This window comes from Melopsittacus undulatus, chromosome Z, assembly GCF_012275295.1.
Source record: "Melopsittacus undulatus isolate bMelUnd1 chromosome Z, bMelUnd1.mat.Z, whole genome shotgun sequence".
NCBI lineage: Eukaryota > Metazoa > Chordata > Aves > Psittaciformes > Psittaculidae > Melopsittacus > Melopsittacus undulatus.
This window is the reverse complement of record NC_047557.1, coordinates 87,970,242-87,995,854: the sequence shown is the minus strand read 5'-3', so window position 1 is coordinate 87,995,854 and position 25,613 is coordinate 87,970,242. Positions and strand designations below refer to the sequence as shown.

The 25,613-nt window shown below is 39.8% G+C and overlaps 1 protein-coding gene across 1 annotated transcript in view; it reads left to right on the top strand.

The window, feature by feature from the left end:
- The window catches only part of NKD1 (NKD inhibitor of WNT signaling pathway 1), a 111,302-nt gene that overhangs the window by 67,910 nt on the left and 17,779 nt on the right, over window positions 1–25,613 (top strand). The window contains exons 4-6 of the mRNA XM_005152213.4: window positions 1,154–1,211; window positions 19,962–20,068; window positions 22,633–22,728. Coding sequence (XP_005152270.1) covers window positions 1,154–1,211; window positions 19,962–20,068; window positions 22,633–22,728 — 261 coding nt within the window. The remainder of the gene's footprint in view (window positions 1–1,153; window positions 1,212–19,961; window positions 20,069–22,632; window positions 22,729–25,613) is intronic.

Genomic DNA, 25,613 nt, shown 5'->3' with positions numbered 1-25,613 from the left:
ACATTTGGGCATGTGGAAGGCAGAAAAGAGTCTCTGTCAGCTTTTTTTGAGAAAAAGAGGTGAACTGTTTTTATCAGATTAAGTTGCTTAGCAATAGAGCTAATGGATACAACCAAACATAAATTTTCACAGGTTATTCCCTTTATTTTTACTTTGTGCAGAAAGCTCTAACTGTCAAATTCCAGCTCACAGATTGATGCTGAGAATGCTGGCTCTGTGTTCCTGGTATGTTTTACAAGTGAAAAAGTGGCAATGAGCACAGCACACCAGCTTTTTAGGACCATATCCTTCTTTATCACCATAACTGTTTATCAGTGCCAGAAAGTGTTTGTGTAGAACTCAGGGAGCCAGACTATAATGTAAGCTCAGTGATGATATGGTGATGCCAGAGCCTTTGGAATGAATGGGAGAAGGCAAAATATGAGAATAGCTATCTCTGCTTATGGTTTAGCTGGAGGTGGCGACTGGAGCGGGAAGGATCTGCTAATAAGAGTAAGAATGCTCTTCAGGGTCTTTGTAAGTGGGATTAGCTCCAAATCCCACTGATGCCCTACTTGAGCACCATTAGAGAAATGTTTCAGGGATCTGAGATTAGATCATCTGTGTATCTATGACATCTGCTTCTGTATTGTTCTAGACGTCCTGTGGCTAACAAAATTTCATTAATTGCAGGACTGAGAGATCAGGCAGCTCTTCAGAGTCTGGTATCTGCTTTTCTTGTGTGACCTCTGGCATATGAAGGTTTTTTGTTTGTTGGTGGAACCAAGTGATAATATTCCTCTGTAGGCAGTGAAGGGCTTATTTCTCCTTTATCATTTCTATTTGGAGTTTTTTTATCTTGTTTGATTGACAGAATTTTGAAATGCTAAATATTAATCTACTTGTAAAGGAATTTGAATATGAACACTTCTTTTTCTTTCCCCTGTACAATCTATTCATCTCCATTGAATTTTTGTCTTAAAGTATGTCCAGAGCACTGTAAAATAGGACGAAATTCATTGACTATCACTAATAAAGTGATTGATTTCCTTCCTGGAGAAGTCTCTGCTCTTGTTAGTGGTTTAAATTAGTCCTAATCGAATTAAATAAAAATTCTTAACACCTCAACACTTTGTATATAGTACATTTGTGATTTTTTTTTTTCTTTTTACAGGATTTATCTGGGGAAGGCTACAGAGATGCTATTGGTGATGAACACTTTCATCTAGAAGGTATGTAAAGAACAAAATTTCTTGGTTAATATTAAAGGATATGGCAGTACATCAGTGAACAATCAGTGTGTGAATACATATATGAGTGTGTGGTTCTTAATATACTGATGTCTTTTGCCTGGAAAAACTTTTAAGGTGGGAATAGGGTATTGTTTCTGAATCTCCTACCACTGTCTTCCTAGTATCAAAAAAGTCACCCAGTTGGATCATAGGGATCAAGTGTTTTAGTTCAAGGTCTCACAATATTTTCTAGGTACTTTTTTTTGGCAGTAGTAGCAGTAGTGAATATCATTGTCCCCAGCAGAGGTGGTAAACTCAATCACTGAAAATGTTAGCATTGGGTTTTGTGATACACTGCACACCCTTCAGGGTTACACAAACCAGACTCAGGAACTCCTGCATTAATTTCTAATAAAGACCAGAGACTCTTATTCTATACATGTCTCTTGAACATGAATGGAATCATTATTGCCTCAGAGAACTTCTGAGGCTCATCTGATCTCTTCCTCTATGATCAGGTCTCTCCTTGAAGTGGAGGTGGAATTACTGTTGTGGTGGGAAGGGCCTTTGGGGACCTTGAGTATGGACAGAGAACACATCTGTGGTACCTTCAACACCATTTGGGCTAGTGGGAGTTGATGAATGGAGGAGATTAATTTGAGGACATTACTGCTCATTCTGTTAAAAAAACAAGAAAATAAGACTTCAGAAACCCTGTAGTGTTACAAGTGGTTGCTTGGAGCAGTGTGCTAGATTTTTATTATAGACTAGTGGAAATAATATGCCCAACTTATTTGGAGCAATGAACTCTGTCAAACTTAACTGGAAAATTTATGTCTTTTTATAACCCAGTCATTTGTTTCTGGTGGTAGAGACGTCTGTCTAAACAGAACTTGAAAGATTCTTTACGTTAAGAATGTCTGTCTTCCAGTTCCTTACCTGTGAAATGTGTTAATATACTGTGTTTCTTGGATCCCATGTTTCTATCACATCTGTAGTTTGCAAAGAATGTTCCCTAGTATGTGCCTGTAACATATGAGCTTGAATTCAGCTCTTGCTTGTAGGCTGCTGTTAAACATAAAAGCAGGATTTACTTGCCATGATGGAGTCGGTGTTTGTTAGAAGTGTTTCCATATCTAACTTCAAAACAGTTTGTTTTTTTTTCTGCTCATAGTAAGCATAACTCTAATAAAGGGTGGGATTTTAATTTTCAGAACTATAGGAGCAACTACTTAACACAGGATATTAAACATCAGTGAGGTGAATAATTTCATTTTCCTGTGTCTCATTCTACTTTCCCTTGTCTCTAATTATTTCTTCCTTTGTGTGTAGAATTGCCTTGCCTAGCAAGCATAGTATTCAACGTATGTTATTTCCAAACTAGTCAGCAAAGGGACTGTTTTTCTTAAACCCTTTTAGACTACTGTAATTTCAGTCTTCCAGCAGTTTTACGTTATTACTTCTGGTGCATCTCATTTCTTATGAAGTAGGTGAGTAGTGCAGACAAGATTTAGGACAGGTGGTCCTTCCGTCGTCTGCTGCCACTGAGGAAGAGCTGTTTGGCATCTTTCCAGCTAGGAGGCAGGTAACTGTTCCTCCCAGTGCTCCAGCAAACACGTACAGATTGCTAAGGCTTGGTCCTTATCTCTTCTGTTTTCAGATCTTCCATCTGTGCTTCATGCTGGGGACAGTGTCAGCCACTTCCCTCTTGAATGGGGCATTGAAAATCTTCTAGTTAACAGATGATACTAGAAGCATTGTGTTAAAGCAGGATCACCCTTTTCGCATAACTTTGTACATTTTACAGGCATAACATATTCGGATGATTGTGCTAGTGCTAGCATAAACTTGTGATATTAGCATAAAGTGAGGCTGAAACATTATTTGAGACCTTTGTTAGGGCACAACTTGAATTTTATGTGGCTTAGGTGCACGATGATCACTCATAGTTCTTTTCTGCATAGAAATGTTTTGGGTGAAAGTGTACTTAATATTCTAGGAAGTATATTAATTTTCTATCAAAAATAGTTGTTCTGCCCTCATTTTGCTACTTTACAACCTTTATGTATACACTAGCACAATACGTGTATGTTGCATTATTATACATTCGTGTGTCATAAGGTAATATCAACATCCCTGAAAAGTAGTTTCAGAGACAGGGAGCTGTATCACACTGAAACATGGTTGGTTGGACGAAGCACACAAAGGACATGAATAACAAAACACTCAAACCCAGCTCTTACCAAGTAGCAGGCAAGTGTCTAATCAATGAACTGTATTCTGTCTTCATAAATACACAGTAGGGATGGAAAAATGAAAAAGAAACATTTCTCAGATTTGCAAAAAAGCACAGCAGGTGCCACAGTTCGTCTAGGTTCAGGGAAAGTTACAGCCTCACCTCTAAGACTTTACTGGAGAATAAATCTGAGTTCTTTAGAAGACTGTCACTGAAAAGACAGAGTGGCAATGAGAGAAATAATTGAATTCTTTATTTTGTTTTACATAGCCAAGTTCATTACCTTTTTTTTCTTCTCTCTCTCTTTTTTTTCCTCTTAGCCGTCTGAACAGTACAGATAAAAAGAGCTCTCTTTGCTGGATTTAACTTCTGTGTTGTTATGTAAAGCTTGATCAAATCCTTTCATCTTAACAGACTTAACTGGCCAACAGCAAACGGCTTGGGATTCTGGGATTAAGATTGTATTTGGTAAGAGGACTGGTGCATTAGTGCTTTTTTTCTGAACTATAGAAAGAACAAAGTAAACATCAAAAGCATTAAGCCATGAGAGCGGATTGTTGACTCAATGCTACTGCTTGACAAGAGGTTAGAACTCAATAGCGGCAACTCTGTTTACTGAGTACTGTGCAGAAACAGTTTGGCCAGTACTGTCTATTATACCCAGCACCTGCCTTTGATTTTGCTGCTGGGCAAGTCACTAAATTGAAATTTTTTCATTTTCCCTTATGTGGTCAGTGATTTTCTTAGATAAGAGACAACAATGGAAACATCATTTTCTTCCTATGTATTACTTTGATTCTCTTCTTTCTCTTTCATTCATAACTGAACAACTGGACATACTGGATATAGGTTTTGTAGTGCTTTCATCTGCAATTTTCATTCCAAGTTCATCAGTGTTTTCCCACTGCACTGCAGAGATTGTCATTTGCCAAACTTAGAGTTCTTGTGAAATCTGCTGTGGCTGTGTACAAACTTCTTGTGCTTGAAGTTTCTTGTCCAACAGCTTCTGCACAGGAATGATGTGCTTCATCAGTCTTTATGTCTAGGATAAAAGAGCTTGAGATTTCACTTCGTTGTCCCTAGATAGAATAGTAGGTTGCTGGAACTGAATGACTGGAGGTGGCTCTGGAAGAAATTGCAAAATCTAGAAATGACATTGGGAGATACTTTTCACTTCACTTTGGGAAGCTAAAATGGCAGGCAGGAATTGAATGTAGCTTCAAACAGCAAGTCACTCTTCCATCACTTGCTATCAGTGTGTTCAATAATGACATCCAGGTTCTCTCTGCTCTTTAAGGTGTAAGAAGCTTTTCAATTAGTTGTTCAAGAGTTCTGCTCTTGTTTTCCAGAGCTTTCTTCACATCCTTTCCCTTAATAAATGATCCAGGGAAAAGGTAACTTTCACAGCTAGGAAATTTTCACGGACACAGCCTGTAGACCAGGAGAGCTTTCTTATCTTGACCACTCCATGTCTTTATGAAGTGAACTGAAGTTCCTCCATCTTGTCACTTGAACAGTTAGCTTTTCAGTGCAGGCTGTTTTCTCCCTGCTTGTGACATCTGAACCAGAAGAAGGAAAATCTCTCTCTGACACAGACTGATTGTGGGAAAGAGGCAATTTCCTACTTGTCTCAATACAAGGTCTTTAAAGCCTAGTGGGATCTAGCTATCAGTCTACTTTTGGAGTTCAAGGTGAAGTTTTCAAGCTCAGGAGGCACCTAACCTATCACGCCAATTAGTTATGTGATAATGTGATTTCTCATGTCACTCTTCTCCTGAAAATTATGACTTGTTTCTAGTAACCAGAAATCTTGCATCTCTGTGTGATCCATTTAGTCCTGTACCTGTCAGAGAAGCTGCTTCTTATGCTGACAGAAATCTGTTCCCTGTTCCATTTGTCAGGAGAGGATGATGTCTTGATTATTATTCTCTCAACAGAAGACTGGAGAGGATCCAAACCTTCCCAGTGGAAGATCTGAGCATGATATCCAAACATGATATCTGAACATGATATCGAAAGTCCTCCTGAAAGCTGTGTCAGAACTTGAACTGTATCAACAACCCCCTTTTTTTTATGTGTTTCCCAAACCAGATATCTAGATGTGAGATGTTCCCTTGCCTAGTATCACAGAGGACAAAATTATTCATGTCATCTTCTTGCCTGTAAATATTGGAGAGCCCTCCAGCAGAGTTCAAAGCACATGTTGTTGCTGAAAAAAATCTATCATATCTGTAAGAGAACTACTTGTAGCATTTTCACACCTTTACAGGACATTATGGAATTTCTAAACCTGCAAGGCATGCTGTATTCAGCAAAGGAGAAAAATAATTAATTCTATTCTTAACAGTATTATCTGGTTTTTATATCCTGATTACATCCTGTTTTTTCAGAATGTTGTCAAGGTGTGGTACTTGGGCCCAAATTGTTTATAAACTTGTCAGCAAAGGAAAACTTGAACAATCAGAATTTTAACTAGTGTTAGCTAACCTATTTGCCTGTGAGACCATATTTACCATAGCTAGATAATCTCGCAGCTATAATATGTGTTGTGCTGAGCTATGAATGGGTAATAAAAGCTAGTTATTTCAAACTGGATACTCCTTCCTAGTTAATGCCTTATGAGAGTTATTTCATTTATTTTCTAAGGCTTAAATAATTTTCTGTATATTATGTACATGAAATTCCAGTGTATATATAGAAATGACATAGATTGCATCTTGCACACAAAGCTGCTTTATCTCAGCACCATTGTTGTTACCTGCCTAGTATTCTTGATACAGGCTTGGTGCTTTGCAGAAAATGAGGGTCCTGTCTCTGTCATGTTAAACCAAATATCTAATAATCACTGACACTGCAAACAGAGTGCTAAAAATTCTACCTTAAAAGTGCTCTTGTGGTCAGCTTTGTGGGATGTTGCATGGGAACTCTGCATTTTAATGACTTGCTGCTAATCCTGTGCATTTACCATAGGTTTTCTATGCATGAGTATGTGCTATGTGATCATCTCAGACTGGTGATCACGTGCTCAATGGCTGTATTTTTTTGGCTGCCAAGAGGTTTCTGCTGTACCTTTTCCTACTACTCAGTATGACATGAAACAACTGAAAAAAACCTCCAGCTCCAGGGTGATCCACTGGCACAGTCACCATTACCTGCCAAAGAGCTAGTCCCTGCTGAGGCTGGATGCTGATAAGCTGGTTACTGTGAGCTGGAAGCAGTACCAAAGAACATGCCAGGGTGGGGGGAAGGAGCAGTGGAGAGTGCCAAGAGAAAACTGCTTAGTTTGGCAGTTAGAATAAAAGTCGCCAAAGAACATGAGACTGGTAGGATTAGCAGAAGTTTTCCTGTGGTCATGCACAGATCCAGGAAATTGTAAGAAGCAGGTAGGCTGTTTGCCATGAGTGGGAGGAAAATCTTATGGCATAAGGCACTTAAAAAAAAAAAAAAACGAAAAAAGGTAAAATTGTACAAATGTTTCTTAACATTAGCTGTTCCAGTTGATGGGGGTTGGTGTTTGGATCAGAATTTTTTCTTCTAGAGCTGCTGTTTCAAGTGCAGCCAGGTCAGCAGTGATGAAAGACTGTTACCATCCAATGGTTGCCCATGGCCTCTGTGTAATGAGTTAGTGGTCTCCAGGTGTTTCTAAATGGACCTTTACAGTGTCTAACAGTTCCCACCCATGTTGGCAAGCAGAGCAAGGAAAGGCAGTGAAAAGTAGGCTGTTAAGTCACCTCAGAGAGTGAGCTTTCCTCCTCAAGCAGAGCTGCTGCTCATTACATACATGTTAGGGTATCGTTCTCTGTAGCTGACAACCCACCAGCTCATATGAGTGCTGCCTCACAGTTTTTGATAGATGGTGTTTTGTGTCTATGATTTGAGAGTTTTGTTCTGGGTTCTTAATCCTCTGCATTAGACTGGGAAGATCATCCTTTCTGTAAGTAGTAGCTTCACATTGATCTCTGTAGTCAGATCATCCTACGTTACTATAATTCTGTTATTCCTGAACACAACCAATTTGCATGTTTTGTTCAGGGACACTACAGTAAAGCAGAGAGCAGAGCCTGGGATTTCCTGCATCCATGTCTGTCCTTTACTTATATGATGGAGAGCCGGTTTCAGAGCACTGTACATAAGAAAACCTTCCAAACTTACAAGTGGTCTCTGTTCTTTATGGTGGCCAAAGAAAGACAAATGTAAATGTTAGTTTATTTGTGTGAGATGTATAAAAAATATTTCAATAGAAAACAAAGGTAATGAAAAGGGAAGCAAAACTAGCACCTCAAAAACATCGAGTTGATCTTTAGTGAACACCTTAGACATGGAAAGCTTAAAATAATATTATATGCATGCTTGGTATTTATAACAAAATTGTTTTTCCATGCTCTTTCTACCTAAGACTGGCAACTTTTCCTTCTTTCACAGAGAAGCTAATGCTCTTTCTGAGTGATCATTAAAAAAGAATCAATTAACAATAAAAATATTCATTTACTCTCAGCTCTGGGGTAGTCATGAGCTAGTTTTCTCAAGGTGCTTCTCTTGTAGCGTGTGAGATCCAGACCACCAGGGTACGTGCTGGAAGCGGGAGAATCAAAGGACAAAAGGACTTAGGAAGATCTCATCAAAGGCAGGAAGGCTCTTGCATTTGTCTTCCACATCCCAAAACTGAGTGAAGCATCATGGCAGAACTTAGGCAGCAGACTGTGGGCAACCAACCAGTTGCTCATGTCAGGGAGTGAAGCTTGAAGGAAGCTACCACGTAAGAGGACTGAGATGGGGTGAGAAATGGGTGCCAGTGATACAAGGCTTATGATCTGTGTATGTGGTTTGAAAGGGCTGAGCCTCAGCAGTTTGGACTCGCCCAATCAGGCTTGGTCATTGCTGTTTCCCTTGGGCCGTCAAGGTTGTGATTCAGAGAAGGAAGGAACTGTACCCTTTGTAGGCATATCTGAGCTGTTCATCTAACTTAGGCTGATTAACACTCACGCTGAGTGCACAGGAATGCAGGATGGTGCCCAGCTCTGCACTAGCTGTCCACTGCGTGGGTAGCCTATCACACCACTACCACCACCCAAGGTGGCTGGGTTACAGCTTGCCACATCTGTGTGTGTGTCCTGCTCTCCTGCTTCTGCAGTAGTGATTAAAATGGAAGGCAGAGTCTAACATCAGGTAACACCTCAAAAAAACAATGGACTCAGGCGTATCCGTGAGAGACAACTGATCTGGTGTATATGGTACAGAGATAAAGCTGCGTTACTGTACACAGCAGTATAAAAATGTTCTTGAACTTTGCCCCAGGACATCTACCACCAAGAACAAAGAATGAAATATGGGTACAAGTCAAAAGTTTGAGTACAATCTCTCTGGAAACATGATGAATACCAGTGGTTTCATTTATTCTACTTGAAGAACAAAGGTCCTTTTCTACTTTTAATTTTCCAGCAACGATTATTTCCGGTTATTTTTCTTGTAGCTTTGACCACAGTTCATGGAGACTTTATTAAATATGTTTTGAAAACTGAGTCAAAATGCCATTCTTCTAACTCCCTTCCCTCCCCTTTTTGCTTTTTTCTATTATTTTTTTTAATCTCTTTTTTTAATCCACCTGAAACTAGAGGATATTTCCATGCAATGATTTGGGCCCAGATAATACTCTCATACTGATGTTCATGGAATCATTACAGTTTTGTGCTCTTGTAACTGAAAGAAGTATTATTCCTTGCTATTTCAGAAGATGATATACTTCTTTCAAATCCCTTGTCTTTGAATGAAACATTGCATACAATTTTAGAAATCTTGAATACTGCATTTAATAGGCAAAATGTTCTTCTGCAATCCCCAGCTATTCCTGAAGTCACCAGTTCTCTTGCATTTGACTTGACCTTGACACAGCCAGGCAACCAAGGTTCAGAGTGCTCCCTTTACTGGGTTTTGAGTAGCTCTCTGAAATAGGCTTTTGTTGAGATCCCATGTCTGTGCTACTGGAAGGCCCTTCTCTCCTGCCCATAGGGATTTCATATCCCAGACTGTCTCATGTGGGGGTACAATTTATGACAGGATCGAATTTAAGGGTCATGGTTTTATACAGACATCTAGATGTAAAGATAGATGCCTGAACCTTCAGGCTGGATAGTTTAGACACAACAACCTGTCATCCTCCTGAACCTTACAAACACAGAAGTGCAAACCTGCAGCCTTAAAGTGGCAATTCCAGTGAAAAGCATATTGCTTTTGCCAGTTGCTGTTCCAAATTCAAAGTGTGTATCAGAGTGCTTTTGTGTGCTTCAACTCCACTTCTGCTGCAGTAGCTACAGAAACCCAAAGTTTTACCTCACCAGGCAGAACAAGTGCCCTTTGTTACCTAGACAGATTACAGCTTTTTCTAAAGTCTGCTCTTCATAAAAGCCCAGCTTGAACAGTGGAAATTCTGACTTGCCTCAGATACTGAGGAGACTTTTACAGTTTCAAGTAGCTCCAGGGTTATATTTTAAAAGTTGAATTTCATCACATGTTTCAAGTTTGGTGAAAAAAAAAAAAGAAAAAAGCATGATATTTTTAGCAGAAGAAAGTCCACACACACCTTTTTTCTTAACAGATGTTTCATCTCAATCATGTCCAAGCCTCAAAGCACAAGTAGCAGTCAACCTTATTCTTCTGTGGTAAAAAAAGATAAAATGTCATGTGTTTGGAAGAGGGGGTTTGGGTTTTTTTGCTTTTTTTGTAACCACAACTAGTTTGTGAGTAAAAGCAAATAAAAAATGCAGCGCTATGGGGTTGTGGAAGTGAACCTGAAGCAACATTTCTGTTCTTGAAAGAGCATGGAGTCCAGCTGCTCTTGTTAGATGGAAAGTCCCAACCCCCAGCCCACCAAAAAAATAAAAATGCCAGTAATCAGGTTTTTCTTGGTTTATAAATCTGTTCCAGCAATCCAGGTTCTTTTCCCAGTGAAATATGTCATACAAAGTGCCCAGATTTGTACCAAAAAGGATTTAAACAGAAAGAGAGGGAAGGAATAGTAGTTGTAAAAAATATTACCCAGAAGTACAAGAGGTGCTACCCAAGGAATTTTCACAGGGCTCTGGAGGGGCAGAGAGCTTTGCTGTGCTTGGCAGGGGGGTTGTGAGCTGGGCTTAAGCTAGCAGGGGAGCGGCCAATGGCAGCCAAGACAGTCCCAAACTCTGTGTGCAGATTTATCTAGGAGGGGGCTGCAGTCCCTCTACAGACTTGGAGGTACAAGGCTGAAGTGTGGTCCTGCACACCCTTGTTCTGTTATTTTAATGAGCCTTTGCACAGCATGGGGCCATCCACCATCCATATGCGGAAGGATATTCTTGGAAAAAGGGCGTTCAAGTGCAGACTGCTCCCTGTGCCTGCTGCAGGACTCTGGGAACTGCTCTAAGCATCCACCTTCTCTTCTGCCCTGTGGCTCTGCAGGGTGGCTGCCCAGGCCCTGTTATTCCCCAATTTCAGGACACTACATTGGAACAAAAATCCACAGTGACACTGTCTAGGAGGATATTGCAGGGTTTTCCACCAAAGCGGGAGCTCAGAGAAGGAAGCTGAATCTTGAGTTGCAAAGCACATTGGGCTCTCTAGAGCAATAGGAAGGGCTGGCTCCTCCTCTAAATGTGCTCCAAACCATGCTCCAAAATGCCTCATCTTCTGTATTTTGAGCAGTATGTAGCACAGGATGGCTCCATCTCTGGTTGTTGTCTTTAGGCTGTACTAATTAATAACAGTTAGCAGTCACCTGCAGTTATTCTGTGGGAATAATTTCTTGTGTTGCGATCCTAGGTGTTCTGTAGAGGTTAAATAAGCTGGTTGGGTCAAACCTTGATGAATTTTATTCCTCTGCGTGTTTTGCAGCGTGTAATGCATCACCTCCGTACTGTTCCTCACTCCTTCCTTCCATATGAAAAGAGAAATTGTATGTGCTGGACTGTGAATCGCTATATTGCTCTTCAGTTGTGTTGTGAATCAATCTCCATTCTCCTTCATTTCTCAGAGTAAGTTGTAGGGCTCTGAGGACGAAAAAACTGAACTTGCTACTGAATATTAACTATGAGAGAGTTGTCAGATGTACAACTGATTTATCACAGCCAAAATGATGTTACAGTACAGGTCCACAACACTGCTCTCTCTAAAAGACTGGCTTTATGAGGGTCAGAGTGACATTCCTCCTCATGGGAAGCAGTTCCGATGAAATAAGTATTACAGTTCAGGTGCCTTCAGAGGCCCTGTTATCATAGCAAAGGCAGTGGAAACATGATTTTCCCATTGAACATCTAAGTTAGATGGGAGGGAGTAGATATCAAAGCCTACATTATTAATAACATTACCTACTCAGCCTTCATTTGAAGAAAGAGTTATGTAGTGGATGGGGGGGGGGGGGGTAGGGGGTTCTAAAGAACAAGATTCTCTTGTGAAGCTCAGGGGGAAAAAATCCAAAGAGGTAAAAAAAAATTAAGATAGAAAATCCATTGTGAACATGCATATCTGCAACTTTCACTGAGAAGGGTTTTGTAACAAGCAAAATTGTTTCCAGTAACTAACCAAAATCAGTGTTCTTCAAAGAAGAGAAGTCTTTCTTCTGTTGCATTAAGTCTCAAATGATCAGTTGGTGTACCCATCTGTCACTGTTCAGCAACAGAATTCAACACTTTGCAGAACCATTCAGAGTTCCAGGGACACATAACGCTATTAGAAAGTGGTAAGTGGTCCATATGACAGTGACAGTTTTCACTTAAGAAGTACTTGCCCATGTTAAATGATACAGATAGTTACAGCAGATTGCATTCTGTTAATGTGGTTTTGATATGCTTGCTGATCAAACACCAATCTTGCTGCTACAGGTATCATCCTGAAGTATTCTGACCAAAGCTTGTGGAGATCCTCCCCCTGTTTTTATTCCCCCCCTTCCCACTTTGTTTTTTTTTTGAGACAGGAGAGAGAAATTATCTACTTTGATCTCCCATGAGGAAGGAAAGAAAAAGACTATTCTGTTCAGGCTTTTGGCTAACACAACAAACACTGTTTAAAATTTAACTTTGCTTAATTAATTAGTAAGTCTGTTTAGTGCTGTCTGATCTTCATCCAAAAGGTATTTTGAAGCTTGAGAACTGAGCATCAAAGCATAATGGGTGAAGATGGTCAAGTAAGGCATGTAATCTGGCAGTTGCTGTTGATGAAATATAGCCAGTTGGGGAACTAATTGGAAAAGCGAATCATAATCTGGCAAAATTCAGCAAACTCCCTCCCTTCAGCAAACTCGCTCCAGAAGGAGTGTGAGGAATCTAGGTTTAGTGTTTAAGCATGCATGAGTTACACCCTAGGTAGCAAAGAGAGACCATATTGTCCTTTGTATCTGTATCTTTAGTGCAAACCTTTTTTTGGTCAGGAGATAGGTAGTAAAAAAATTTTCCCACCCACCTCAGCAGCCAGAAAAATATAGACACTAGACCTAGACAGAAACCTGTGATTCTGTATCAAGGCTTGGAAATAATTTTGCTTAAATATGTCAAATTATGGAGCTTTGCAAAAGGAATCAAAGTTTTAAGGGAGGTGGTGTTGCATAGACATCTGAGTTTGGCTATTTTTTATTAAGGAGAGAAAATGGTGTTCCAATGTTTGAGTAGATTTCAGTCTACCAATTCCCAATAGTGTCCTAATGGAAACTTTTCAAAATCATTATCTGAGGCCTGAATGATTAGGAAACATTTTGTTTATTTTTGTTGGGTTTTTTTGTAAGCTATCCCTCGGTCTGAGTCACCACCCCCCTGTTTTGCAGTTAACCGTCCTCCTCCAGCCAAGTCCTGTCAATGGATCTTGTCACATCATGAATCTTTTTTTTTACTCTGTGGTGTACAGTTGAACCTTTAATTTGTGTTGTGACCATCAACAGGAAACCATGAAATAGAAGATCGTGACTTCTCTCCATATTTTCAGGTTGACATACACATCCCAGGCTTGTACAAAGCATTACTAGTACAGTTCTTGCTAAATTGGTTTTGACTTGTCCCACTGGACTTAAAATGGACAATTAATTTCCCTACAGTAAGTTTTAGAGAAGGCAGCTTGATCTTTGTTGTTTTGAAGGGTGTGTCTAATTCATCTGCTTCAGCTTTCAGACAGAGAAAGTTGAGTGCATGCTTCTGGCACTGACCCAGGACGAGCCTGTTTTTCTGTGCTTTTTTTCTGGTGCCTGTGGAACAGGAATGTCGCACCCTTCCTGGCTGTATTCTGCCTATTCATTTGCCACATTCATTTGAGCAAAGAGGACCTTTGGTCAAACAAAGTTATCTCCATCGAGGATGTATTTCAATCAACTCTGTGCCATAAAACCAAAATGTATTCTTAATGGGGGTGATATTTCTCAATCCATGGCCTCCAGGAGAACTTAAAAGTGAAATCTGAATGTGAATGTCATTTTTAATTAATGGACAACTTCTCAATTTAGACTTTCAAACATAGCTATTGCTGTGGTTGTTGTCATCATGCAGTCAGAGGAATGTCAGTTATGTTTGTCAAACCTGACTTGCAATGAAAAAAAATGCCGACAGAACCAGATAATTTAGATGTTAGAGACTTCTATCCCTTTGGTCTTCATAGTTTCTGATTTTAAGTTCTGCTGCATCTGCTAAATCTGGGAATTGGAAGTGAAACCCATAGCCCATTGACGCCAATAGGAATTTTAGTACTGAGCTTGGTTGGGCCAGCTCTTTGGTGCTCAATTCCACCAGTCAAATATTGCTACTGAAGTTCAAATTGAGTGCTACAGAAGTGCTTATGACTTCATCTCCTTGTCTTGATATGGCTATATGTTCTTTAATTTTCCTTTTATCTTACTCTCCCACAAGTCTTAGGTTCTAGTGTGTGGTTTGTTGGTTTTGCCCCTGTACAGATAATTCTGTCCCCTTGTTTCTGGTAGTAGTTTTAAAGAAGTGCTGTGGAATCCAGTCTATCTGATTTGAGGGGAAGGCTAGTAATACTTCATAGGGTTTGGTTTCATGAAGGACTTGGGGGTGTTGGTCAATGAGAAAATGAACATGAGCCAGCAGTGTGCGCTTACAGCCCAGAAAGCCAACCGTATTCTGGGCTGCATCAAAAGAAGCGTGACAGGCAGGTCAAAGGAGGTGATCCTGCCCCTCTACGCTGCTCCTGTGAGACCTCACTTAGAGTATTGTGTGCAGTTCTGGTGTCCTCAACATAAAAAGGACATGGAACTGTTGGAACAAGTCCCGAGGAGGCCACGAGGATGATCAGGGGGCTGGAGCACCTCCCATATGAAGACAGGCTGAGAAAGTTGGGGCTGTTCAGCCTTGAGAAGAGAAGGCTGCATGGAGACCTCATAGCAGCCTTCCAGTATCTACAAGGATGCTGGTGAGGGACCATTCATTAGGGACTGTAGTGATAGGACAAGGGGTAACGGGTTGAAACTTAAACAGCAGAGGTTTAGACTGGATGTAAGGAAGAAATTCTTTACTGTTAGGGTGGTGAGGTACTGGAATGGATTGCCCAGGGAGGTTGTGAATGCTCCATCCCTGGCAGTGTTCAAGACCAGGTTGGATGAAGCCTTGGGTGATATGGTTTAGTGTGAGGTGTCCCTGGGCATGGCAGTGGGTTGGAACTAGATGATCCTAAGGTCCTTTCCAACCCTAACTATTCCATGATTCTATGGTTCTATGCCAGATGCTGACTTGCGTAGGTAGCATTTTTGTCAATACTCGTATTTTACTTTTACTCTGCTTTCTCTCAAAAAATACAGTAATGACCCTGATGTTAAGATAATAGTCACTTGTAATGTCCAGCCATAATTTATTATTATGGAATTGCATAGCTTCTTCCATAGTTCTGCCTTCTGAATTAAGGCCTTATGATCCATCACATACCTTTCAGAATGGCTGTCATCCCAAGGAGGCTCTGGAGCAGTTAATCTTTAGCCTGAGTTCTCCTAACTGCTGTAAAAATTTGAACTTGGAAGCTGCAATTTAGACCTAAACATTCATCAGAATTGCATCCTCTTTTGTTTCTGACCACAAGATCATCTCAATCCATCTGATGAAAATGTTAAATACAACTGAAAACCAGAGTGAAATTGTCCTTACTTTGAGAAGGCAGAGCGTTTGTTAAGGAGCTTGGAGCTTTGCTTCAATGAGGCTTTGAGAAATCTGAAATGACAAGCCATCTGAGTGAGGGTGAAAGTTTAAATAGTCACTTTTCCACCTGAGTGGAGCTCTGGTTTGATTCTTTTTTTTTTTCTCAAATGCAGGATGGAGGTGAGTGACAAATGGTTTGGCTGGCTGAAGTTTAGTATTCTGACCTCATTCAATAACACATAGCACAGCAGTCCGTTTTACCTCATTTCTGTGATTTTTCGGTAATCCCTAAGCAACAGTTGGAATTATTCCCCATTTTTCTTAGGATTAAATACACCCCTGAAGAAAAGATCTAATTCTTCAGGGATGACTCTTAATACCTTTAAACTGGTATTCATTCTCCCCTTCTCTTCCTCCCCCACCTCAATTATGAGCAATTGGGTGGTAGTAATTAACAATCTTAGAGAGAAACATCTGCTAGTACACTTAAGCCAGTAAGTTTGTTTTTCATGAAAGAATGGTATTTCACAATTTTCCAAGTTAATGTTTTTCCTTTATTGTCTTTCCAATTTCAAATATCGTCCAGACGCGTTTTTATAGTGTCTTAAGGTTATAGAAGTGACTACAAGACCATTAATAATGAACAAGAAAAGAGAACATCATAAAGAAAACATATGCAGTATTTCAATTCATGAAACATTCTGTTAGGGAACATTATTTCTGAAAGCATATGGCTATTCCCATGAGAAGCAATATATATGTATCTATTTCCCCCCCCCCCCCTCCGGTTGTGGATTCCCACAACAGGCATATTTTCCTCTGTATATTCATCTATGTAGCGCATTCTCTTTGTCAGGACTTCTAATTTGAGTGGGGAGGTAAGTAAGTATTTTTGCACAGATGATATGCGGACCTATTTCTGATGGCCTGGGCTTTGGAAACACAAGTCTATTAATTCTCCACACTCCTTTGAGATAGCTGTCTTGTCTGGTCTAGTTTAGTATCATTGGCAGAGCTGAAAGGAAGTTCACATTGTGAATATTTCTGAACCTTGGCATGCAGCTCACTGATGGAGCTCTGTTTACAGGCTGCTAGTTTTAACTGTCCCAGGCAGACATTCTCATTTTATTTATAAGTAGGTTCACCATGTGTTTGTATCCTTCATGAAATCAAGTGCATGTCAATAGTCAAAACTAAGTATAGAAACAAGATACCAAACACTTACCCTTCCCCTCCCAGACAAAACAGTCATACTCCAGTATGGATTTTTAAATGTTCATTGGGTTTGGATAAGGCACGTGAGGATATATGCACAGACACATTATTTGATCACTCATAAATATTATTTAAACACCTCCATATTCCCCTTTAAACTTTCCTCATTTATATTTCATTTTTCTTTGCTGAATGAAACTTGACATCAGGATGAGATCACCAGATTTTCCCATTTCATGTGAGCTCCAAAATGAGTAATTTCAAAGGATAATTCCCCAGAGCAACAAGGCCAGTAAGTTCTTCAGATCAAAGGTCAGCGAAGCTCAAAGAGGATAATTTCTGGCATACAGTATTTAAACTCTCTAAAGGAGTGTACTGCAAGATGTATCTCCTCCTTCCCCAATAGTTGAACTCTTGTATTTTGAGAAGACTAATTTGTCAGAGCACATTTTTCCTCTGTTACATAAATTATACATTAAAGTGAAAGCTTCCTATCTGAACACACAAACTGTACATCCAGAAAGGTTATTAAACATGCCAGTGGAAGGGCTGTGCCTGAAATCAGAAGGTAACTGTGCCATTCCTCTCTGAAGCATCCCATGGACTGGGGAACTCTGGTGCTCTTTGAGGATGCCAGCAGCTTTCAGCACAATGCAGGAGCATGGTAGTTTAAGAGAGGGAATGCTCTGTGAGATGCTTCATTTTGATAGTAGAGCCCAACAAAGAGCAGGGAACAATCACCTTGTATAGGATCTGCTCCTCATTGCTCTCAGGCATGAGAGCATGCCATGCCAATGTAGCAGGGGTGCTCTCCCTTAGAGACAAAAGACCACTGTAGAAGTCTTCTGGCCAATGTGTACCTTTATATACTTAAAAGTATGTGTGATAAGAAGGATGGATTTTGTTTTTAATTGGTTGTCCATTGTTTCAACACATCTGGGGGTCATACCAGCCCTCCTTTCATTTATTTCCTGTTCCCTAGACTGAGATTGTGAGGGGTCGCAAAAGCCCCTCATAAAAATGTTTCTGTCCTCTTAGAACTGTTCATGTGAGAAACTGATCACTGGTACAAATGAGCCACTGAAACTCTAGGAGCATATTTAATAGTTATGAAGAATTGCTGTCAGTGTAACCATCCTTGCTGTGAAGGCGCATGTTACCTTTCAATTTCTTGTTGCTTTTAGAAGGAAAACACAAGGCTGGACTATGTAGACAAGCAATGTCATCTCTTGTTTTATGGGGGTCTTCTGTGGCCTTAGCTTTGAACTTACAGGAATATGGAATTGTATTTATGGACAAAGTCAGTACAGCAAATGGCTCTTCTACAGATATACTTCAAATTTCTGTATTGTAAGTAATATTTATTTTAATACATGCCTTTGTTGATAAATACTATACAGAACCTCCTTAAGAAACAGCCCCTGCTTGTCCAGTAGCACCACATTAAAAAGACAAGGGAAGAAACAGCCATGAAGCAAACTTTCTCTTCCTTCAGCTGACCTTCTTGCTTAGCTTATGTTTGGTGTGGGGAATCCTAACATGGCTTGGAGCAGAAATTCAAGTGTGTCAGTGTGTCAGTATGTGTATCATAAATGTCGTGTCTGCTTGCATTTGTGCAATGCAAATTGCATGTCTGTGTTGGGAAGCTGGCATTAGTCAAAAGTCTGCAAATAAGTATCAAAGTCAGGAAATTCCAAAGGTTAGGGTTTCTAGCTCATTCCTTCCTTTCTTTACTGTACATTCAGAATCTTTCATAGTATACTGCAGTTTCAAAAACAAATAAACCAAAAAAGTAATATAATAATGTTAAATTTAAACAAAGACATAAGACTAGAAAATGTGGTATATATTGCAGAATGGCAACATGAATATCGTGACAGAAATCTTAGAATCCAAAATCTTTTGGAATTTCTGAGAGCATAAAGCTATGGTAAGGGTAGATTTTATATATTTTTAAGGTAATTGTTTGGTTTTAAATGTGAAAGAAAATGCAGAAAAATGGCTAAAATCATACCTTAATTTCTAGCATGTTAGTGACTTGCTTTCCTGGGAGAATGCCTGGGAGACACCTTAGCAGTGCTGAATGTCAGGAGGGCCAGTTTGAAATGGGTCATCCTGAACTGGAGGGGATCCTTCTTTGAAAGGAATCTGACTTCACAGAACTTGCACTTCCATGAGATCTTACTTACAAAGGTATTCCAAGAATGGTTCCTATATAACATTAGAATAAAGACTTTGGGAAAATGCAGATGCTGCAGTACAAGGGAAAAAGTGCTAACTTAAATACTTCCATTCTCACAATATTTTCTGTTTTTTTGGGGAGTAGGCAGGATTACCGCTATGCTGAATAAGTATGGGCATAACATTGTTGGCAGAGGTATGTGGATGTATAAAAATAAGGTTTGAGGCTATGGTTTAAAGACCTGTGTATATTTTCATACCACTGATTCATATAGAATTAATTTTCTTCAGGTATACAGCTTCACCATGTGCGAAGCTGACTGCCTCTGCAGGAGCCAAAGGCATGGCTATTAGGTTCCTGGGCAGTTGTCTTTTAATCCACAAGAAGTATATCTTACTGTTACGTATCTGATACATGTTGTGTGTTGCAATATATGTCTGATAGATGCTAACAGTGGTTCTCTTTATGAGTGCTATTGAATTATGCAAGTACAAGATGTTTTGACTTGAAACTTATGTGAAATATACTTTCTCAGACATACATGAAACTATGCAGCTTAATCTTTTTAGCAGGTAGTATTACCTTCTTAGAAGGGAGTAAGGTTTGTGTATATTTGGAGAGGGAAATTGCAACAGAATGAGGACTTCATTTCAGCTTCATTACTTCATTCACTGCTGGTGAATGCAATGTGGTTTTGCAATATGCCACAAACTTTCAGTATTTTGCAAATTATTCAACCTATTAACAGTAACAGTTCTGCTGATTTATATTCTTATAATACTGTGTTTGAACTTCCTGTGACTCTAGTGATGTTTTTGAGAGAGGCTGTGTATCAAAAGCTGTTGGTAGATTGTCTGCTGAAATTATCCCAGATGTATAGTGAACAAAAAAGCAAATCAAGTATAATGGTACTCTCATACAAGTTTGCTGAAATCAATTTCACCCTGTTTATAAAGACAGATTTGCAAATAGAAGACTGCTTTGACATTTCCTCATGAATTTTTTGTTAAATACATTTTTTGCAGTGGCTTTGCCTCCAGAGAAGACAGACGGAGTTTGCAGTGGAGATGAAAAGAAAGTAGAAAAAGAAAGTGACACACACACAGGTTCCAAGAAGCAACTGAAATTTGAAGTAAGTCCTCTGTATTTAAAAGTTTCACTGTACTGACAAACATTATGGTAAAAAAATAACCTGTGGACCAAATAGTGTCCTCTGATGCATGTATATAACTCCCAATGATTGTAGTGGGTACAGGAGGGAGCAAAATTGGCACAAGTTAGTGTCTTGCTCCTGATGTTCCTTATGAGGTGATTAGTGGGATTTATTTCCATGTTTGCATGGAAATAGCATCTGTAGCATCTGAAATGTGTAGTAAGAACAGGCATTTGCTTTAAAGCTTTATCTATGAACCTTTTGTTAATAATTCATTATGCCAGCTACCATGTTACCAAATCTTTATATTGACTTTCATGGACTGTTACACTTTGTTACATCTGCTTAGTATAAAAGCTGTTTGTGAAAGCTGCCCTAACCATTGGTCTTCAGTGCCTGGGGCTTCAAAGTGAAATAAACCTGATGCTCTACACTGGAAATCCATCTGATTACATAGTAGGAGGAAAAGGATCCTGCAGAGCAATGAGTCTGATGGTCTATTTCCTTGTGGACTTACAAACATCATAAAGCTGCCAGACATTGTGTGTAGTTGGCAAGTTTTGTTTATACAGGGAGTGATTTAATAAATATGAGCATTGAAACATGCTGTCATTCAGCTAGAGGGTTGTCTGTCTTTGTGAGGAGGAAGATACTCTGGTACCAGCAAGATACAGTGTGAATTTTCATCTCTGCACTCCAGCAGATGTGGCAAACTTCTGCTTTTCAGTGCTGTCAGCCTGTCACAGTAATGAGCTTTGCGTTGCTCGATTGTTATTTAAAAGAACATGTAGCCACCTTGCAGCAGCTCGACTGTTCATTTCCTTCTCTAGAGCATATTTAGGCATCTGGTACAATTTATTTTTTACTGTTTTAAGGCTGATTAAAGGGAAGTTGCTTTCTCATAGGCAGATCAGGTGTTGCTAAGTGCTTGTGTGCCTTCTTGGTGGAGGTCACTTTTCTTGCCTTTTTTTTTGCATGGCAGTAACTTATTTCTAGGCATATTTTATATACTGCCTTGAGTAGCAGATATTTGCAGACAGGAAAGGCATGATAAATTGCAATTAACAGTGCCTTGATATTTGGATGTCGGAGGGCACCTGCCAACATGGCTGGTGCCAGAGTAGCTGGAACTCAGCTGTGCCGGCAAAGTCTGTGTTTGTTCCCAAGTAGTTCTTGGCATGCCATAAAGGTTAGCAGTTGGTACTAGGCACTGTGACTAATGCAGGGAAGGTTGCCATGGCTCTTCACTAAGCAGAGCACATCCTCACACAAAGCTGTTATGTTAGGCAATGTGGGACAGGGAAGTATTAATATGTGGCAAGAAACCAAGTATTGATATTTTTTCTCCTTGCTCTACCATGAAAGTTTTCCAGCTATGTAAAAGAGGAGCCAAGAGATTGGTACACATTTCAAAGGTATGAAAGAATTAGAAACGCAAGTGTTGAGACAAGAGGTCTAAATCTGAGGTGGATGTGATTTGGCTTTTAAAGGTGCCGGGAATGTTTATGTAATATGAAGCTGTGTTTCCACAGTAGAGTGTGGGGCACTTGGCAGCTTTCAGCCAGGCTTGTTACAACTGAGAGAAGACTGCCTTTCAACTCAGCAGGGGACAAGAGGTACCGGTAACTGCTGTAGGGAATTGGTTTCAAGTCAGAAGATCAACCAGGTATTTTGAGCTCTATCATGCTGAAGCTATTTGGAGCTGTTTATTTTACTTGCATACAGTGGCTTTCATTTTAATTGCATTGTAACTTTTCTGTTTTGCCTTTTTGTGGCTCTGGTTAATTCTGATTGCACAGGTCTTGAGAGAAAGCAAATGGTTTGCACCCAGGTGACTGGAGTCAGTCAAAGTGCATCCTTTGTTGTTGACTGAAATCTTGGGCTTGCTTTGAGGGTTTTTCTTCCCTTTAACAAATTGATTCTTTCAAGCTTTCTAGAGATCACACGCTCACTAACAGAAGCACAGTCAAAATAAGGGCCAGGCACTACTCCCAGGTTGTTCTTAGCTACCAGTTCCTAGGCAGGACCCATGGCTCCATTTCAGGGACTTATTGGCATGATGCTGTACTGCACTGACAACCTTTGGGTATCAAAGGGATGCCTGCATCAAGGACAGGTTTCACAGGTGCGGATTTGTGGCATTTGTGCAGTGTGTATTGATGGCTACTCCTGCCACCGTGGTGCACCTCCTCATTCTGTGGGTCTGTTTCTCTTCCTGAGCTAAGCAGTGTTCTTTCTCACTTTTAAGTGGGAAATGTTGTTATATTTCAAGAGCTTCAGGGAGCAGTTTTCTTACACCTTTTTTGTGTTTTCTACAATAAAGTAAAAAGCATCTTGCAGATTCCTCGAAGTCTATCCCATGGGAGTTAGGATTATCATATGACTGTGATGAAACGCCTTCGCTGTAGTGGACAAGAGGCCTCCCCAGGACATATCCTGAAAGCTTCCTCCCATGAGGGAAGGAGGAAGAAAGCAAGCAGCCTCCTTCTATGGAGACAGGCCTATTGCTTTAGGTAATCAGCTGCTCTTTGCATGTTTCTTAGGAATTGCAATGTGATGTGTCTGTAGAGGAAGATAACAGGCAAGAATGGACCTTCACACTGTATGACTTTGATAACAACGGAAGAGTCACACGCGAGGTAAGCAAAGTACTGCTGCCCCTTTGTGTGCAGCATTTGCTAACAGGAGACGTGTTTTATAACAGGAACATTTTTTTCATCTATGAAATAGAGTTGTCCTGCCAACTTAAACAGCAGTTTCCATGGACCCTTCCCTCCTAGAAACAATCCCACCAGTAGTTTACTGTTTTCAGATTTACTGTACGTCATTTTAAGCTGGTTATTGTTTAATACCTGGGATTTGCCTGTAAAAAATAGTACTGGCATTTGAGGAGGAAAGTACCTGAAACAACTAAACACATTGTCAAAATAAACCCCTGCAAATGTATATTGTTCTGGCTTCTATCCTGCTTTTCAGTTAAGCTAACCAAATAGCAAGGTTGCTTTCTGACATTCTTTCCAGTAGGACTAACTATACTGTTCTGTTGTTTTCATGAATGTTAGGCTGATTCCTGCCTTCTTCCTCCAAGTATAAATAACGTGGACAATATTTGCTGGCGGACAGTAGTGAATGGCTGTCAAAGCATACCCACGTATATTTTTTATTGCTAAGTTGTCTTCAAGTCATATTATCTGTGCAAATAAGAAGCCAAATAAGAGTATGTATAGATAAAACATGGTCCTTTTCCAGAACTATTTCTATCCAAATTGAATGATACTTCCTCTAGAAGAATGCCTTTTACTGAGCTATACTGCAATGTGCTGTTCATTCCTTTTTTTTTTTTTTTTCTTGGTTAGGTGTGTTTGCTCCCATGCCTTCAGGTAATCAGCTGAAAATTGGCAGGTTTTGTCTCTCCTGGCTCTGGTGCTGCTGTCTGTGAAAATCGCCAAGAGCTGGTTGAAAGGAACAGGGTAAAGACTGAAAGAGTAGTGGCCTTAGACTCCAAATGAGGGCAGAATTTTTCCCTAAAAGACTGAAGCAAATCTCTTCTGACATTTATGAACAAATTCCAAATGTGGTGGATGTTTGGGGTTTTTAATATGTATATAAACATCATTACTAGGCTTTTTTATTATCTCTACTCTGATAATGCTTTGAATAATCAAGTCAAGTCTGTGTCCCTCAAGCAAGAGAATAAGCAGATGAAAAGTTACAGTCCAAGTCCAGAGTTTCAAGTGGGAAGATGGGATATATAGAGAGAGGTTAAGGAGAAGGGGTGAGTGGAATGAGGAACTAGTAGTGTATTTGTTAGTGTATGGGGAACAGAGACCAGAAAAATGAAATAACTTGCCTGAAGTCTCACAAGAACCTAATGGCAGATTGAACCCAAATCTTTCGAGACCCAAGGCTTAATCTTCATTATAGGATTATCATGACTCTTGAAGAATAGGGCAAAAATGCACAAAACCCAAACCCACGCACATGGGTGTCCTTTATGTTCAGGCATGGAATTTCCATTAATGTCAGTGTGAGTTCCATGTGCTGAACATAATGAGAATGTGCTTTCAAGTATGTATACAATAATTATTCGTGATTATGTGGTACACCAAAGAGCTTAATTTGACTGTACTTAGAGAATGTATTACAGCCAAATTCTAGCTCTCCCTCCTCCAAGAGCAGGCTGCAGCTTAACTGAAACCAAATCTGTTCAGGGATTGAAAATCATACTGCTCTAAGGTCTGGAGGTTGCTACGTTCAGGCTCAAGCCTGTGCCAAAAAAAAAAAAATCTTTTAACCAGGGGACCAAATATGTTGATAATTTTCAGCTTTTTACATGTGAGCAAAGATAGAAACAAATAGTATGCACCATTGCAGAGTTTTTCAGTTATGTTACACACTTCTTTTGCAAGCTGTTCCAGTGTCATTGTATCATCCATCTTGTTGGTTGTCTTCTGTTTAATCCAGATGAAATTTAAGAGTTGTTTGTGCAAGAATGACTAATGATAGCAGCTCATAGATAATCTTGGCAACAAAAGAGGAATTTTAGTCTCTTCATGTGACATAGAATTTGTTGTTCTATTAGCCCCAGAGAGACTGGCACTCAACATAGTGGGCCTGATATTGTAGTTTATTAAGCAGCTCTACTCTTGATCCAGGAAAAGACTTAACGATGGTGAACATTAAACATGGGAATAATTTGAATGAAAATGAATGGGACACATGCTTTGAATTAAAATTATGCAAAGCACATTGCTGGATCAGGGGCAGAACAGAGTCTGAGGCAGAGGGCTATCTCTACCGGTGCCACTTAGTGAGGTGATGAAAATGCTCTCAGCTGGTCAGCTTTTCTAAACAAAGGTCTAGTGTTCTGAGAAAAGCTTAATGTTCACCTTTTCTCCTTTAAAAACTGTCACTTTAATGTCTCCTGGATTTATAGCTGGATTTAACAGGGAGATGAAATTTCTTTAGTTAGATTTCTACCTGTAGACGTTGAGGTGCTGTACCAAAAGAAGTCAGCCTTATCATTCTATTTTTCATCTTGGTAAAGACAGACACTGGAAAAGGATGTGACTTGCCCAAACACGTCACAGAATCACGGAGTCACAGAAAGCTTAGGGTTAGAAAGTACTTTAAGATCATCTAGTTCCAGCCCCACTCCCAAGGGCAGGGACATCTACTAGACCAGTTTGCTCCAAGCCCTGTCCAACACTGCCAGGGATGGAGAATTCACAACTTCCTTGGGAAGCCTGTTGCAGTGCCTCACCACTCTCACAGTAAATAACTTCTTCCTTATTTCTAACTTAAATATCCCCTGTTTAAGTTTAAACTGATTAACCCTTGTCCTATCACTACAGTCCCTGGTGAAGAATCTCCCTCTGGAATCCTTGTAGGCCCCCTTCCATTTAATTTGCTTCAGTTATTGTGTTTAAAATAATAGACTTCATATCCAGAGACTTTCCAAAGGAACAGAGAGTGTTAAATTAAGTTTGTAAGAGACATGTGGGTGGGGTGCAATTTTACATGT